This window comes from Talpa europaea (assembly GCF_964194135.1).
Source record: "Talpa europaea genome assembly, chromosome: 15".
Taxonomy (NCBI): Eukaryota; Metazoa; Chordata; class Mammalia; order Eulipotyphla; family Talpidae; genus Talpa; species Talpa europaea.
Window position 1 is genome coordinate 67,879,972 of NC_140083.1, and position 14,233 is coordinate 67,894,204.

At 41.1% G+C, this 14,233-nt stretch overlaps 1 protein-coding gene across 1 annotated transcript in view; it reads right to left on the bottom strand.

Moving 5' to 3' along the window:
• Window positions 1-314: 314 nt before the first annotated feature.
• Window positions 315-14,233, bottom strand: part of CLEC2D (C-type lectin domain family 2 member D) — a gene marked incomplete at both ends in the record, with an annotated part of 41,851 nt that continues 27,932 nt past the window's right edge. Inside the window, 2 exons of the mRNA XM_084256068.1 lie at window positions 315-459; window positions 1,067-1,173. Of these exons, the coding sequence (XP_084112194.1) occupies window positions 315-459; window positions 1,067-1,173 (252 nt within the window). The remainder of the gene's footprint in view (window positions 460-1,066; window positions 1,174-14,233) is intronic.

A 14,233-nucleotide genomic window follows, 5' to 3' on the forward strand; every position in this document is an offset into this window, starting at 1 on the left:
CATAGATATTAATTATATTTTTATACCAAAATATAAGTATCAATTCATACAAAAATACCTACTAAAGTAAGAATCATGTATTATACCACCTTATGGTAGTTGGCATATAGATTGCTAACACATAGTCTGATGAATACTGGTAGTATTTTTGGTAGAATAAGCTATGGCTCAGCAACTGCATTCAGGAAATTATAATGCCTGTCAATGTGTATTATGAATGCTTACTGACAATGATTTTGACTGACCAAGTAATGAAGTTGCAACTCTATATAACAAAATAGAATGCAGTTTCACATAAACAGTTGAGAAATTCCCTATGAAGGGTTTAAACTAATTTGGCACTTGTCAATGTAATTATTCGGCTTACTACAAATCCATTTCCTATCAGTGTAGATCCTGCCACTGCTGACCCCATTGTCATTCAGGTAGGCACACTCCCCATCTCCTCTGATGGGAAACCTAAAACCCAAAACAACATCATTAAATATCTATTTGTTGAACATTTACATTCATTCCTCCAATTATAACCCCAACTCTAGGTTTATTGAAAAGCACCATTTCTGTGTTTAGTTTACTTTACATTGGCATCTGTACCAAGCCCAGGTATGTTACTGATAAGGCATTTAACCCATAGTGGTCAAAATATTTAAAAGGAAGCCCCTGAAGACTTCCCATTTCCAATACATGCAATGGTGGGAATATATGGTGGGCTTGGGAAATTTATAGCAACTATTCTTTATGGCTTTCTAGGAATTCAGAACCCCTGCTGTGCCTCAGCTACTCTTTCTACATTCTAAAGATTCCAGCAGGGAAACATTTAAATCAATGCCTCTAACTCTAAGAATCATGTAGAAAGTCATCATCATATTAAAGATTTCAATGAAAATCACAATTAGTAAAGTTGTTCAAAGCCACAGCTAATAAATGGAAGAGCAGAAAAATGATGTGCATCTCGTACCCTCCTAGTACAGTGAGTTTCCATGATCTTAAGTTTGCTTTCTCATAAACACAATTCTCATACATACCTACACATATACACAGTAGAAAGTCAAGTCCCCAAACATACGTGATATTGTATCCAGCATTGCCCGTCCACTTCCAGCTGTGATTTGGTGACTCTCTCCTAAGGCCTATCCAGTGGTCAAAAGGGCCTTTGTATCTTTTTAGGAAATTCTATTATAAAAAACATAGAAAGTGAAAAACATGTTGCTCTCCTATTACTCTTTGGTCTCTCTCCCCTACAGCCTTCTCTTTCTAGATGGCAGCATGGCATCAGGGAGAAGTTAAGACTTTGGAGTTAGACTAGTCCCTAATTCTCAGTCCACAAACTCATTCTCTGTCTCTGATCCAAAATTATTTTATTTTATTTTATTTTATTTTATTTTAAAATTTTGGTTTGTTCTGTATTTATTTATTTTAAAGATTTATTTATTTATACAAGCACTGGGTACTGTCAGAAGCGTGGGAGGGTGAGAGAATTCACCAGAACCAGAGCGGGGAGCAGAACAGGCAGAAGGACCTTAGAAGGACCCCTGCTGAGGAGAGCAGCGGGCGGCAGGAGAGGTCTGCGCGCCATGTGGGACCCTCCTCTGGTGGCCGGGGATCGAACTGGTGCTGCAGAGGCTGCGGGCAGCTTCGCAACCCAGCGCTCAACCACTGTGCCACCAGGGAGGCCCCAAAATTATTTTAAAGTCACCATCCACCCCTGCTGGGCTGGGAAAGTCCCAGATAATGACTGTTGTTCTAGTAGAATATGAATATCACCCTCAGTCCTCATAACACCCTATTTGGATGATAATTCTCTAACCATACTTCTCTGTACAATGGCAACAATACATCCAATCTTGTTGGTTAATAACGAAGATTCCATGAAAGAAAGGATCTAAAACAGGGTTCCAGGCAGAGAGTACCACCAAGCTAGGCACACACAATACTTTCAAGTCCACTTGGAATAGGATTCTTCCTTCTCCTTCAGCCTTCACCCCATGCAACCTACCAACCTGGCAGCTAGGTATTCAGCAAAGAACATGATCCAAAAACAATCCTCACCATTTCCTTCAGGGTTTCAATCTGCACAAGACTGGCTCTTTCTGAAGCACACAAGAGCTGGCTGAAGGTCCAATTTCCTGCGCTGTCCGAAAAATAAAAACACTTGCTTCCAAATCCAATCCATCCTTCAGGGCAGGCTGCACATACGGGGTGTTCCGGGGCTTGCATTTCCTTTCTTGCTAAAAGTTGGATTGTTACAATAAATTATTCATTAATAAATATTCTCATCCTTTCTATCTACAGTTCCACTTAGCATCCTCAGGTCATTTCTAAAGTACAGGTTTCAATTGTCACTTTCCCACCTCAACAGTACGTGCCTTACCTTATGGACAATAATTTTCAGTCTTGTAGTCTCCAAGTGGGAGCCTGTGTATCTTACTTCCTGAGGGGTACATAGGCACTACTTGTTTCAAGCAAATCAAATTCAACAGCAATGCTTTTTATGAATGATTCTAACCTGATTGCTCCAAAAGATAAATCCTAGTACATGCTGCCTGCATCTTGCAGATTCTGCTTTTCCACATCTTCCTTAATATTAGTCCGCCAACCTCTGGACACTTCTTACCAGTTACAGATGTTACTATGCTGCATTTCTTAGTGGGTACAAAATGTCCCAGTAAACAAAACATAACAAAATTTAAAAAATAATTTTGGCACTAAAAATGCAATGTAGAACTTTCCGTAACATTCTGTTTTATATATATTTCTATTAAATATTTGAATAAAAACATTTTGGCCTCCCTACACATTCTAAAACCAGCCAGAGTGTAGGCTACAGGAAAAACGGACTTTTTTTTTTCTCATAACTTCACCTTATTCTCCTCTAACATCTTCAAAAAAACCACACATTGCTCCTTGGAAGGTCTAGTAAGTAAGATGATATTTCTTTTGCAATATTGAACACCACAGAAAATTTTTACTTCCCCTTTATATTTAAAGGTAAGCAATTACTTACATATTATACTATGATAAAATTCTATAGTAAAAACACAATATATAAACAATCGTTTGAAGAAAACAAAGTAAATTTTTTCAAGATTAAGGATGGCTTTGCTCTTGTAATTTTTTTTATATAGATAGGTAACAGATCACAGCAGAACTTTGATTCCAATATAGCAGGTTAATTTTCAAATGTCAGTATCTATGTGCTGGATATTACATCATTTGCAAGTATTTAAACCTCTGTTGAACGGTATTAGATAATAACACAAATCTTGGTCAGTGGATATTTAGTTTCAGAAATGTTGAGGTCACAATTTGGAGAGCTGTAGTAACAAAACACTTTGGAAGATAACTAATGAAATCAGAATACACATATTAGTGACTTAGTAATATTGATAAATCATTTCTTCCTGAATAAGAGTTTCAAGAATGCCAAGCACCTATTGTTTCTATATACATCGGAATTTTTGTTAAGTATATAGTTCTCCTATGCTTCTGCTCACTCTCAATCTGCATAAGTAGATGTCAGAAACTCAGAGATTTGACTTGAGGGAAATAGTAAAATGCAAACCTGATTGGGATATGTCAGGAAATAGCTTCATAGATGAAACTTCTATACTCACAGCCTTTCTTTTGTCAGGGCTGCCATCTACATTCTCTCACGGCTCAGCAGAAAATCCTTGGAAGTTACCTTTAACTATTTCTCCTCTTAAAACTTCATATCCAATCTAAATTGCAATGCTGTTGACTCACCTTTCAAAATATCCAGAATCTGAAAACCCTGTCCCACCCCCATTGTAATCATCAGGTCCAAGCTATCATCATCTCTTACCTAGATTTCTACATGATTGCCCTGAAAGATCTCCTTGATTCTACGCTGTCTTCTAATAGCTTATTCTCAACAGAGCTATCAGAATGAGTATTCTACAATGAAAGTCTGAGCATGATTTCCCTCTCCCTCATCTTCCCCATTGGACTCAAAGTAAATGCTCAAGTCTTGAAGTATCTTACAAGCTCTTACCGTCCCTGGTTCCCACCTGATGGTTCTTCCTTGTTCTCACATTGCATTAGCAACTGAGGCCTCTTTGCTGTTCTTCAAACTCAGATATATTCCTCCTCAGGGATTTTTCTCTATTTGTTCTCTCTGCCTGGACACTTTGCCCAGATAGCTCCATGGTGACTTCATCTCCTTCAAAAGTTTCCTGAAAGATCATCTTAAGGAGGTTTACCTTACCACTCCTCTATTGTAGGGCAACCTGTTCCATCCCTACCTTTGTTTACTACAGTACTTGCAGCTTCCTGGTAGATTGTAAGTTTCCTGGGAGCAGGGATTTTTGTGTTTTATTCACTGATATACCCCAAGTACTTCAAACAGTATCTGGCACATAATGGCATTCAATAACATTTATTGGCAATAGAAATGTGTGGAGAACATCATAAAGCTTGGGGAACAAATAACTTACCTGCAAAAAGACCAGAAATTGCCATTATCACCGTTAGAACTAGATGTGCAATAGAAATGTACAGGACATAATGAATTATAGAATAAGGTCTTGTTTTTGTTCGATGCTGTCTTTGGAATAATCTGTTACCTATAGAACACAAATGTCATAATTTCAATCTCATGAAGGCCTTACTAAAAAATTAAATTTATCACAGAAGCATCCTCTAAGGTGAGTTGTGCCTCAATTTCCCTATTGCCAACTCCTTTCACAAAAGGTCCTGGTTCATAAATGATGGCTATGGTTTCAAGAGGGCAGAGATAAGAGGAACTGAATTACTTCCCCTATGAAATTATTCCAGTGGTTGAAAGAAGGGTTTAAGAGAGAGCAAGAAAAAAAAATGAGTAGAAATCAGGATAAAAAGGAAACATACAATCAAGATGCACCTCCAGAATGAAGAGATCTGGTTAGAAGTACTAAGTGAAACATTAGAAAATAAATCAGTGTCATCCATCATATTATCAGAATAAAAGAAAGCACATGATCATCTCAATATCTGTAAGAAAAAGCCTGTGAAAATTTCACATTCATCCATACCAATTCCCCAGAATTAGGAACAGAAAGACTTTGCTACACCTGATAAAAGCCATCAACAGAAAAGGCACAGCTGGTCGTAAAGGGCGAATGCTTTCCTTCAGAGATCAGAAACCAGTGTTCAATCCAATTAAACACTGTGCTAAATATCCCAATAGTAGCCATAAGGCAAGAAAAAGAAATAGAGTGGAAAGAAATAAAAGTACTTCTAGAAGAAATGTCAGTTCACTCCCTCAAAAAAAAAATCAGTTTGACCAAGTATCTGCATATGGAACACCTTCACAAGAGTCACCAACCCAGGCTTTCCCACTACACTGTGCCCACCTGCCCCAGAGGGCTCAGGCAGCTGACAAAGCAGGTCTTTCTGCAGGCTCCTGGGGCACCGGCTCAAATCTCCTCTGCACCTGCTCACTCCAGCAGCCCCAGGTGGCTCCAGCAACACCAACCTCCTGGTGGGTTCCTTTCCCAGGAGCCAATACCTTTCTCCCAAAAGTGGGCAACCCAGCAGGGAAGGACACATTCCCCAAGGGAGGAGTGGAAATTGTGCACCTGACTTCACTACAGGGCCCAGCGCCAGACTGCCCCAACACCAGGCTGATTTCTGCAGTCCTTGGTGCTTCCCTGTGGATTCCTGCTAATCAGATCCCTCCTCACCCCAGTGCTGCCAAAAATATCAAAAAGAAATAAAGAAAATAATCCCAATTAAAATAGCATGAAAAATATAAAATACCAGGCCTCCCTGGTGGCACAAGGGGTTAAAACACAACCCATGAAGATGTCCGCAGCCTCTGCAGCACAAGTTCGATCCCCAGCTGGCTAGGGAGATACCCACATGGCAGGGCAGACGTCTCCTGCCTTGCCCACTGCTCCCCTCAGCAGTGTCTTCATTGGTCTGCCTGTTCTGCTCCCTGCTCTGTCTCTGGTGACTCCTCTCACCCTCCCGCACCTCTGGCTTGTACCCTGGCTCTTGTATGCATAAATAAATCTGGAAAAAAAACAACAAAAAACCTCTGAATATCATGACTCCCATGACTTTTGGATTGCTAGAAGGGTGACATGACATCTTCCCTTATGTCTCCCCAATAAATGTGCCCCTCTTATTCATCTTCTAAAAGCCCCCCTATAACAGGGTGGTGCCCAGGAAAAGGGGAGATTCCATGTTCCCTGCCCAACCCAAAGGACAGTGGAGCTGACCAGGGAGACAAGAAGCTGCAGAGGAGACTGAGGAAGGAAGGAAACAGGATGGAGAGCCAGGAGACCTGGAGGAGGCACATGGAGCCGAGAGACACTTGAAGAAACTGCATTTGCCTTTTGGTCATGGACTGGGTGACACAGATGTGGGTGAGAGACCCGTGAGGAGGTGACAGTGGTGGTGTTTGTCTGGATTTTGATTTTGCTCTTCTCCTCCCAGGCTTGTCTGGTTGTTTCTGATCCTTTTCTGTGGGTCCCCACTAGAAGATGCTTTAGACTTGTGGCAGGCTTTGGGGACTTGCTCTGGGCCAATCCTGCTTGGGTGGACTTTTACCCAGGAAGGAGGGGACGGGTAATTTTGGGTGCTTGATTTAGAAACTATATTCTTTGTCTTTTCTGTATTGTTTACTAATTATATTAAAGTTCATTTCCATTAAAGTCTTTTATGTTTTGTCTTGATGCGGTTGATGCCAGAACCTATTTAGAGCAGGCCTGTTTGGGGGTACTAGGGTGCCCCTCTCCCTGGCATTTCTTTGCTCCTGCATTTCCCTTTATCTAACATCCTCTGTAATATCAAGTGCCATTTCTCTTTCTCTTCTCCTTTCTTATGTTGTGTCCCTGCTACTTTACCTCCACATTTCTGTGCCTCTCACATTACAGCACAACATGCTCTGAATATAATAATCTTCAAATTTCTAGTTGGATAAAACAGCATCAGGAATCATCTCCCAGAAGAACAAAGAAATGAACCATACTGTTGCAGGGCAAGGAGAGGAGCAAGGAGAGGAGCAGGTCTAAGCACCTTCTGACGGGGACCCAAAGAAAAGGGTGAGAAACAGACAAGTCTGGGAGGAAAAGAGCAAAATTGAAAACAAGATAAAAGTTGCCATTGTCACCTCCCCACAGGTCTCTCACCCACATCTGTTTCAACCAGTCCAGGAACAGGAAGCCAGTGCAACTTCTTCACAGTGTCTCTCTGCAACACATGCCTCCTCCAGGTCTCCTTTTTGCTCTGCCTTCTGCTTCCTTCCTCCTCAGTCTCCTTTGCAGCTTCTTCTCCCTGCTCAGCTCCACCCTCCTTTGGGTGGGGCAGGGAATGTGGAACCTCCCCTTTTCCTGGGGACCACCTGATTACAACATTACTGACATGATTTTAATTTTTATAGTTAGAGTCCAACAAGTTGGGCTAATTTACAAAACATGCATTTGCAACGTGTGCTTATTCTGACTGGTCAAATAGTTCAGGCATGTAATGGCAGACATTAACCTATTTTTGTTAAATATGAGCCCTGTTTTTTCAGGAAAACAATCATTCAGGGGAAGGAGAAAAAGAAAGAAGAATATAATACATATATTATATAAAAAAGCAAAAGATAAAGGTTCTCTAAAAGGTATACTTTCTGCTAGACTGAGGTACAAACATACTTTATGTTCTTCCACTTGTCTCATCAAATTTCCTATAAACTAAAAATACTAAAGAATTTGCTGTTGAGAGCAGTCTCCCACAGACACACAACCCCACACCCCTACATCTGTTTATAAATTACAAAGGATATATACACTAAAAATCCAAGTTGTTGCAGACAACTTTTGTTGGTGTGCGTGTGTGTGAATATATATATATTCAGGAATGTGGAAACAGGAGGATTAACAATATAAACACAAAGAACATTTCCCCATTATCCTCTTGTAATCCATTTACTATTTATAAATCCTGCCCCAGAAATATGTAAGTATATATAGAGCAATATAATAATTGGTATAAAAATGACATCCCAATTCTCTCATGCACCAATATTCCCTCAGGACAAATCTCCTGCTATGGAGAATGACAATGAAGTGCTGAAATGAGGCTTCCCAAAGGAGTCCCATCAGAAAGAAATCTTCCACTTCCCTCTTTTTGTTGTTTTTTGGTTGCAAATTTTATGGATCATACTTACGGAGTCTTTGAGGGCTTACATCCATGTCGTCGCTGGAAGCAGCGCTGGAGTCATGGTTTACCATTTCCAACAGAGAATGCACACTTTGCCACTCTGATTGCAGGAGCGCTGTTAAGCAGGGACTGGAAGACAAAAGTATGGATGAACTTTGAATGCCTCCTAGAGAACTGCCGGCTTTTTTAAGATGAGAGGATGGCTTTGTGAGATGAGATGTGTGGACCTCAGGTGAGCTGAAGCAGGATGTGTTAAAGCAATGGAAAATGGAGGCGGTATCTGTTGTGTTGGGGGAGGAGCCTGCTATGTTTAAGTGAGCAGCCAAAGTAAAAATGAAACTAAACTTTTTAAAAATCAAACATTATAGGAAACCAGACTTTATGTTTTGTTAACCTCAGGATGCAGGCATGAGATCCTTCATTTCACATCTGCACTTCCCACCTTAGAGTTAAAATCCTTTCACAGACACAGGAAAAATAATAAATGGGTTGTAGAAACACAACAGACCATTAATATTTCCTGAACCTCAACCATATACAAAAGACAAGGATCTGGTCTTGAGAGAATCACCCTCCAGAATACAACAAGGAATAGGATATAAAGTTAATTAGACTGTAAACAAAATAAGTGAAGATGTTAAGTGTTTCCGAACTTAGAAATATCAACTCCAGATTTGTATCCCCTGTCAAAATGGATTAACAGGGACTGGGATTTATGCTACTGTCTGAATCAACTAAAAAGGAAAAAAGAAAAGAAACTATAGATGAAAAAACCCTGAGCATCACACAACGAAGGGCAGTAGCCATCTTATTGGCGGGCCACCTGGGGGCACCCCCATAATGTGAAATGGGGGCAATGTGAAATGTAGCAGACCACACAAGGTCTAAGCTTGAGCTATCTCAGGTGGACAAGTTAGGGCTGTGGGAAAATTCCAGGCCAAAACAATAAAGGCTGGGTTCCCATCAAAAATAAGATGTATGTACCCTTTATACGTGAAACATGGGATGTGGTGAAACATGGGATATGGTGAAACGTTCTGCTGCTTGTAACAGCACAGTTTGGCTTCTGTATTCCCGCTTGCTGTGGCAACTGCAAACTCCCAGGTGCAGTTTTTGACTAAAACCCTCATCACCCCTGCTTGGGGCTGCACCCTACGAGAGGGACAGTCGCTGGTAAGCTAATAAAGGCTTTTGTTGACCTGATTCAGACTTGGGTCTGTGTCTAGGGAGAAACTCTGCAATAATACCTGTATACTTTAAAGAGATTCTGCCATGTGCCACATAAAAACAAGGCATACTCTTACTGTGAAAGATCTTTTTTATATATATATTTTATTTTTTAAAGATTTATTTATACATACAAGAGCTGGGGTACAGGCCAGAGATGCATGTGGGGGGTGAGAGGATTCACCAGAGACAGAGTGGGGAGCAGAACAGGCAGATTGAATGAAATACCCTGCTGAGGGGAGCAGTGGGAGAGACAGGAGAGTTCTGCTGCACCATGTGGGTTGCTCCCTGGCCGGCTGGGGATCGAATTTGTGCTGCAGAGGCTGTGGATCGCTTCATAGTGCTGAGACTTAACCGCTTACGCCACCAGGGAGGCCCTCGTGTGAAAGATCTTTAATAGAACAATTGTGCAAAAAGAAGGAAGAGAAAGGATACAGTTCCTCAATAAAATACCCATTGTTACCCATCCCCTCAAAGGTAAATGCCCAGCAAACCGCATGGCTCAAGGTGGAGATGCTGAGGCCTGAAAGTCTAAGGCACCTTCTGGAGGGTGAAGGGCACCAGGCAAGTCTTTGGGACACAAGGAGCAACATCAAAGCACAAATGAAATAACGGCTGCCAGTGTCAGCCTCCTCATGTGTCTTTCACCCAGTTGTCTCCTCCAGACCTCCCAAGCCCCTGGTGCAAGTTCAAAGTCAAGAAGCAAGGGGGCTATTCTTCTCCATGTGTCCCCCTCCTCTGTCTCCTGCCTTCCATGCTCTGCAGCTCCACCCAGCTGCTCAAAACGTCCTTCACGGGGACAGGAAACACAGAAATGTCTCCTTTTATGGAGATGCCTGCTACACTCTGAAAAGATTATGATAATAGGGAACCGCTAATAAAATGAAATCTTTCCTGTTTCCTGCTAAAAAAGTCATAGGTCTGGTGCAGTAAATAGTGCAAAGTAAATGTAAACAACAAGTTTTGGCTCTCTAAAGCCTATCTAGATGAGATTACATAAAGGATGTTACATTTTAACAAGACCAGACAGCTGCCAGGCCAATTGATCTCCCAGGGCATCCTTGAATGCCTGTTTATTGTCACAAACTTTTGTGCTTACTAACCGATGTTATCAATGTAAGATGGTTATGTATAAAAGAAACCCTTTGTCCCTAGACTGGTGCTCAGACCTTACAGGACTACCCAGGTCTGGGAACTCATGCATGAGTAATAAAGCTTCTCCTGACCTGACCATTCCTGAAGTGCCACTTGTTCTTCCCCTGCCTGGGTAAAAGTTTGCTATCACCACTACCACCTGTGTTTGATTCCCAGACAGGGAGGTGACCCACATGTAGCAGTAGACCTCTCCTGTCCCACCTGTGGCTCCCCTCAGCAGCTTATTTCAGTAGATTTGCCTGTTCTGCTCCCCATTCTGTCTCTGTTGAATCCTCTCACATCTCACACATCTGGGCTGTGCCCCAGCTCTTCTACACACACACACACACAAAATTAAAAAAAAAAAATCTCTAACTGGAGCCTATTAGCATATAGAAATTTTAAATTTTTTCAAACTATGGGACTATATACCTTAGTGGTTACAACCAGCATTGGAAATTGATTATGAAAGTATTCTTAAACTGCTTTTACTGGTTCTTGATGACAAATTAAAAACTGTTTAGGCTATCTATAATCTTGATTCTCTTTTACCTTCAGACTTGGTTAACTGAAAAATATAGTCCTGTCAGCATTATTGAGTACTGTAAAAACATATCTACTTTATTTTTTTTTAAGATTTTTTTATTTATTTATACAAGCACTGGGTACAGTCAGAAGCGCGAGAGGGTGAGAGAATTCACCAGAGTCAGAGCGGAGAGCAGAACAGGCAAACTGATGACGTACACTGTTGAGGGGAGCAGCGGGTGGCAGGAGAGGTCTGCGCGCCATGTGGGACCCTCAGCCGGTGGCCAGGGATCCAAGCGGCGCTGCAGAAGCTGCGGGCAGCCTCGCAACCCAGCACTCAACCTCTGGGCCACTGGGGAGGCCCAAAATATATCTACTTTTAAAAAATCTCTATTTATCACTCTGGGTAATTTAGTGTTGTTTTATGAAAATCTGTATATCTTTATTAAGCCTGTGACAAATTTTCTTGAAGTCAAATTTCAAAAATTGTTAAGTTTTTGATCAGTAAAATGATTTGATGTGTCTCAGGACTCTTAATAAATTATTTTTCCTTGTAGGAAAATGCTAAAACACATTGGACCAATCTAGAAATGTTAAAGCTTCATAGAAAAAAAACATGTCATTGAGGAGACAAGTTATACCTTTCAGCATATATAAAATTGGTTAAAGTGTTTTAAAATATGTGAGATTTTTAAAACCTAGTATGTTCCGGTATAATATTATTGGATGATTCTGATTATTCTGAAATATATATGTGTGTGTCTGCATGTCACAAAATTGAGCAAACATCCTTGTCTTTTGCCCTAAAGCATAGTTTTAGGTACGGTTATTTTCAAGTTTTTTTTTTATTTCTAAAGGTTATTTGCTGAGCTTTGTCTACAGAAAACTCACAAAGGGTCGGACAATATAGTTATGTTTTGGAACTGAGAAGACCTAGTAAGCTTAAAAAATTGCATTTATAAAAATTATCAACAGAAGATTGAGACTTAATACACAGGAAAATTACACTGAGAGGGATTTGTACAATATTTAATGATTTTTAAAAATATTGATCTTTAATGTTTTGTTTTGTTTTGTTTTGTTTTGTTTTGTTTTGTTTATCTCTAGAAAACTTGTCTCTGCCAAACCCTACCTCCTGCCCTTTGCAGACCCTTGCCCACCTCCCCTTTTCTTTTCCTTTGTAAAAGTCTCAGATTCCATCCCCTTGGATGCATCACTCTGAAGTGAAACTGGCCTACAAAACAGAAAAAGGACACTTCAGCCAGTGGATGGACAGCAGCCCCTGATCCGGAGAATCCCCTTCGCTTGAGGCTACAAATGAATCAGCCCACCAAGGCGGCCTCAGACATCAAGCCCTGCTCCGGCCGCACTTGGGAAGCTGGTCAGTCTATGCACGGCAGAAGTTTGAGGACCTTCTACATGTGTAGCCTCTTGTTTGTTATTTTTACTGTTCCTGTAGTGACTGTCTTTGCAGTCAGCCTAGCCACGGTGGCCCCTGACCACTGGAACCTGCCTTCTGGCCTTAGGTTACCTGATATTGGGACATATTGTGTGTGGACATATTTGTTTTCAAATGTTTGCTAAAACATTTATCCTATCTTATCCTAGATCCTGTGTCTCTGTGGGAAATGCTACAAACCCTTTGACTCACACTTCTAAGATCTGTGCCACATAGATGGCACTTACCTGGCCTGTGCTCAGGGAGTGTATCAATGTGTTACTGCACATATACAATCGTGCTTTGTTGTAAATTTGATGCCTAACTTGTCTGTTTTAACTAAAAGAGATATGCTTTCAATGTTAAAATCCCCTCACTGGATTAAGAGAGTCTCCCTGACCATCCCACTTGTAGGGGCCTGCTGACTACATCCAGAGCGGCTGAGGTAAGAGCCTCAAATCCATCATAAAGGTCTGGGGGCTGACTCCTCATCGGATCAGCCCTAGCCCTCTAATGCCAACTTGACTCCTTGGCAGCTATAGTGTTCCAGGACCTCAAAGAGTAGTGGACCTGCTCACCATTGCCCAAGGAGGTATGGGAAGAGGCCCTGGAGCAGCCAACCAAGCAAGATTCCTCCTTCCTGGAGTTCTGGTGACTCTCAACTCATAACGGCCGCTGGGTAATAATCACGGTTCCCTTAAAAAAAAAAAAAACAAATGTATATAGGTGATGCCCTGTGAGAAAAATAACTCACAAGGGTATCAAAGGGGGGAATGATGAGAAAATATATCATTGAGAAAATGAATATAAGAAAGATTCCAGCAGAACTTCCAGCCCAGGTACAATGAACATTCCAACGCAGGCATAATCAACAAATTTGCTTACTTACAGCTCCTTCCCCTTTCAAGATTCATGGCCAGGGCCTCAGCACTCTTTTCTGCAAGGTCAGGCAGCCAACCAGCTGATCTCTCTCCACAAGTTCAACCCCGAATGCCTGCATCTTTCCCCCCTTGCCTTGCCCCCCTTGTCTGAGGACTTTGCCACAAATGGTTGTGCCTGCTGAAAAATGATGTTATCAATGTAATAGATATGGACACAGTTGTGTATAAAAGGAACCCTTGGTCTTTAAAAGGGTGCTTAGACCTTACAGGGCTACCCAGGTCTGGGACCTCATGCATGAAAATAAAGCTTCTCCTGACCTCACCATTCCTGAAGTACTGTGTGTTATTCCTCTGCCTGGGTTAAAGGCTAGAATTTATTTCTGCAACAGAGGGTTATGCATGTTGCTCCTTTACAACACCTTGTTGTGTTCGTTCATAATATATACAGTTGGAGAGCTATTAATTTGATTATTTTTTTGTTACTATTACTATCATTACTATTGGGAGGTTATTATTTCTACTACTACTATTCTTAGGTCCTCTTCAGGGGACTCAGATCCATGAGAACAAGGACATTCCTAATATTGCTACCTAATGCATGGTTCTGGTTTATCGTTGATGGTCAATAACTATTTCCTAAACAAGGATGTAAGTAATTTTATCATCAAATTTAGTGTATATTGAGTGGTTTTCCGAGATGGTCACTTGAGGTCTCTAATGCAGTTGGAGAGAGATGGTACCGGCCAGCCCTCTGCTCACCTATGTGGCTGCTGATGCAAGAACCTCACCAGGGTGGCTGAGTGATAAAAACAGTTTTGCAAAAAGGATCTTTGTTTTTTGTTTTTTAAAATATAATAATGAAAGCAACCTAAACTGG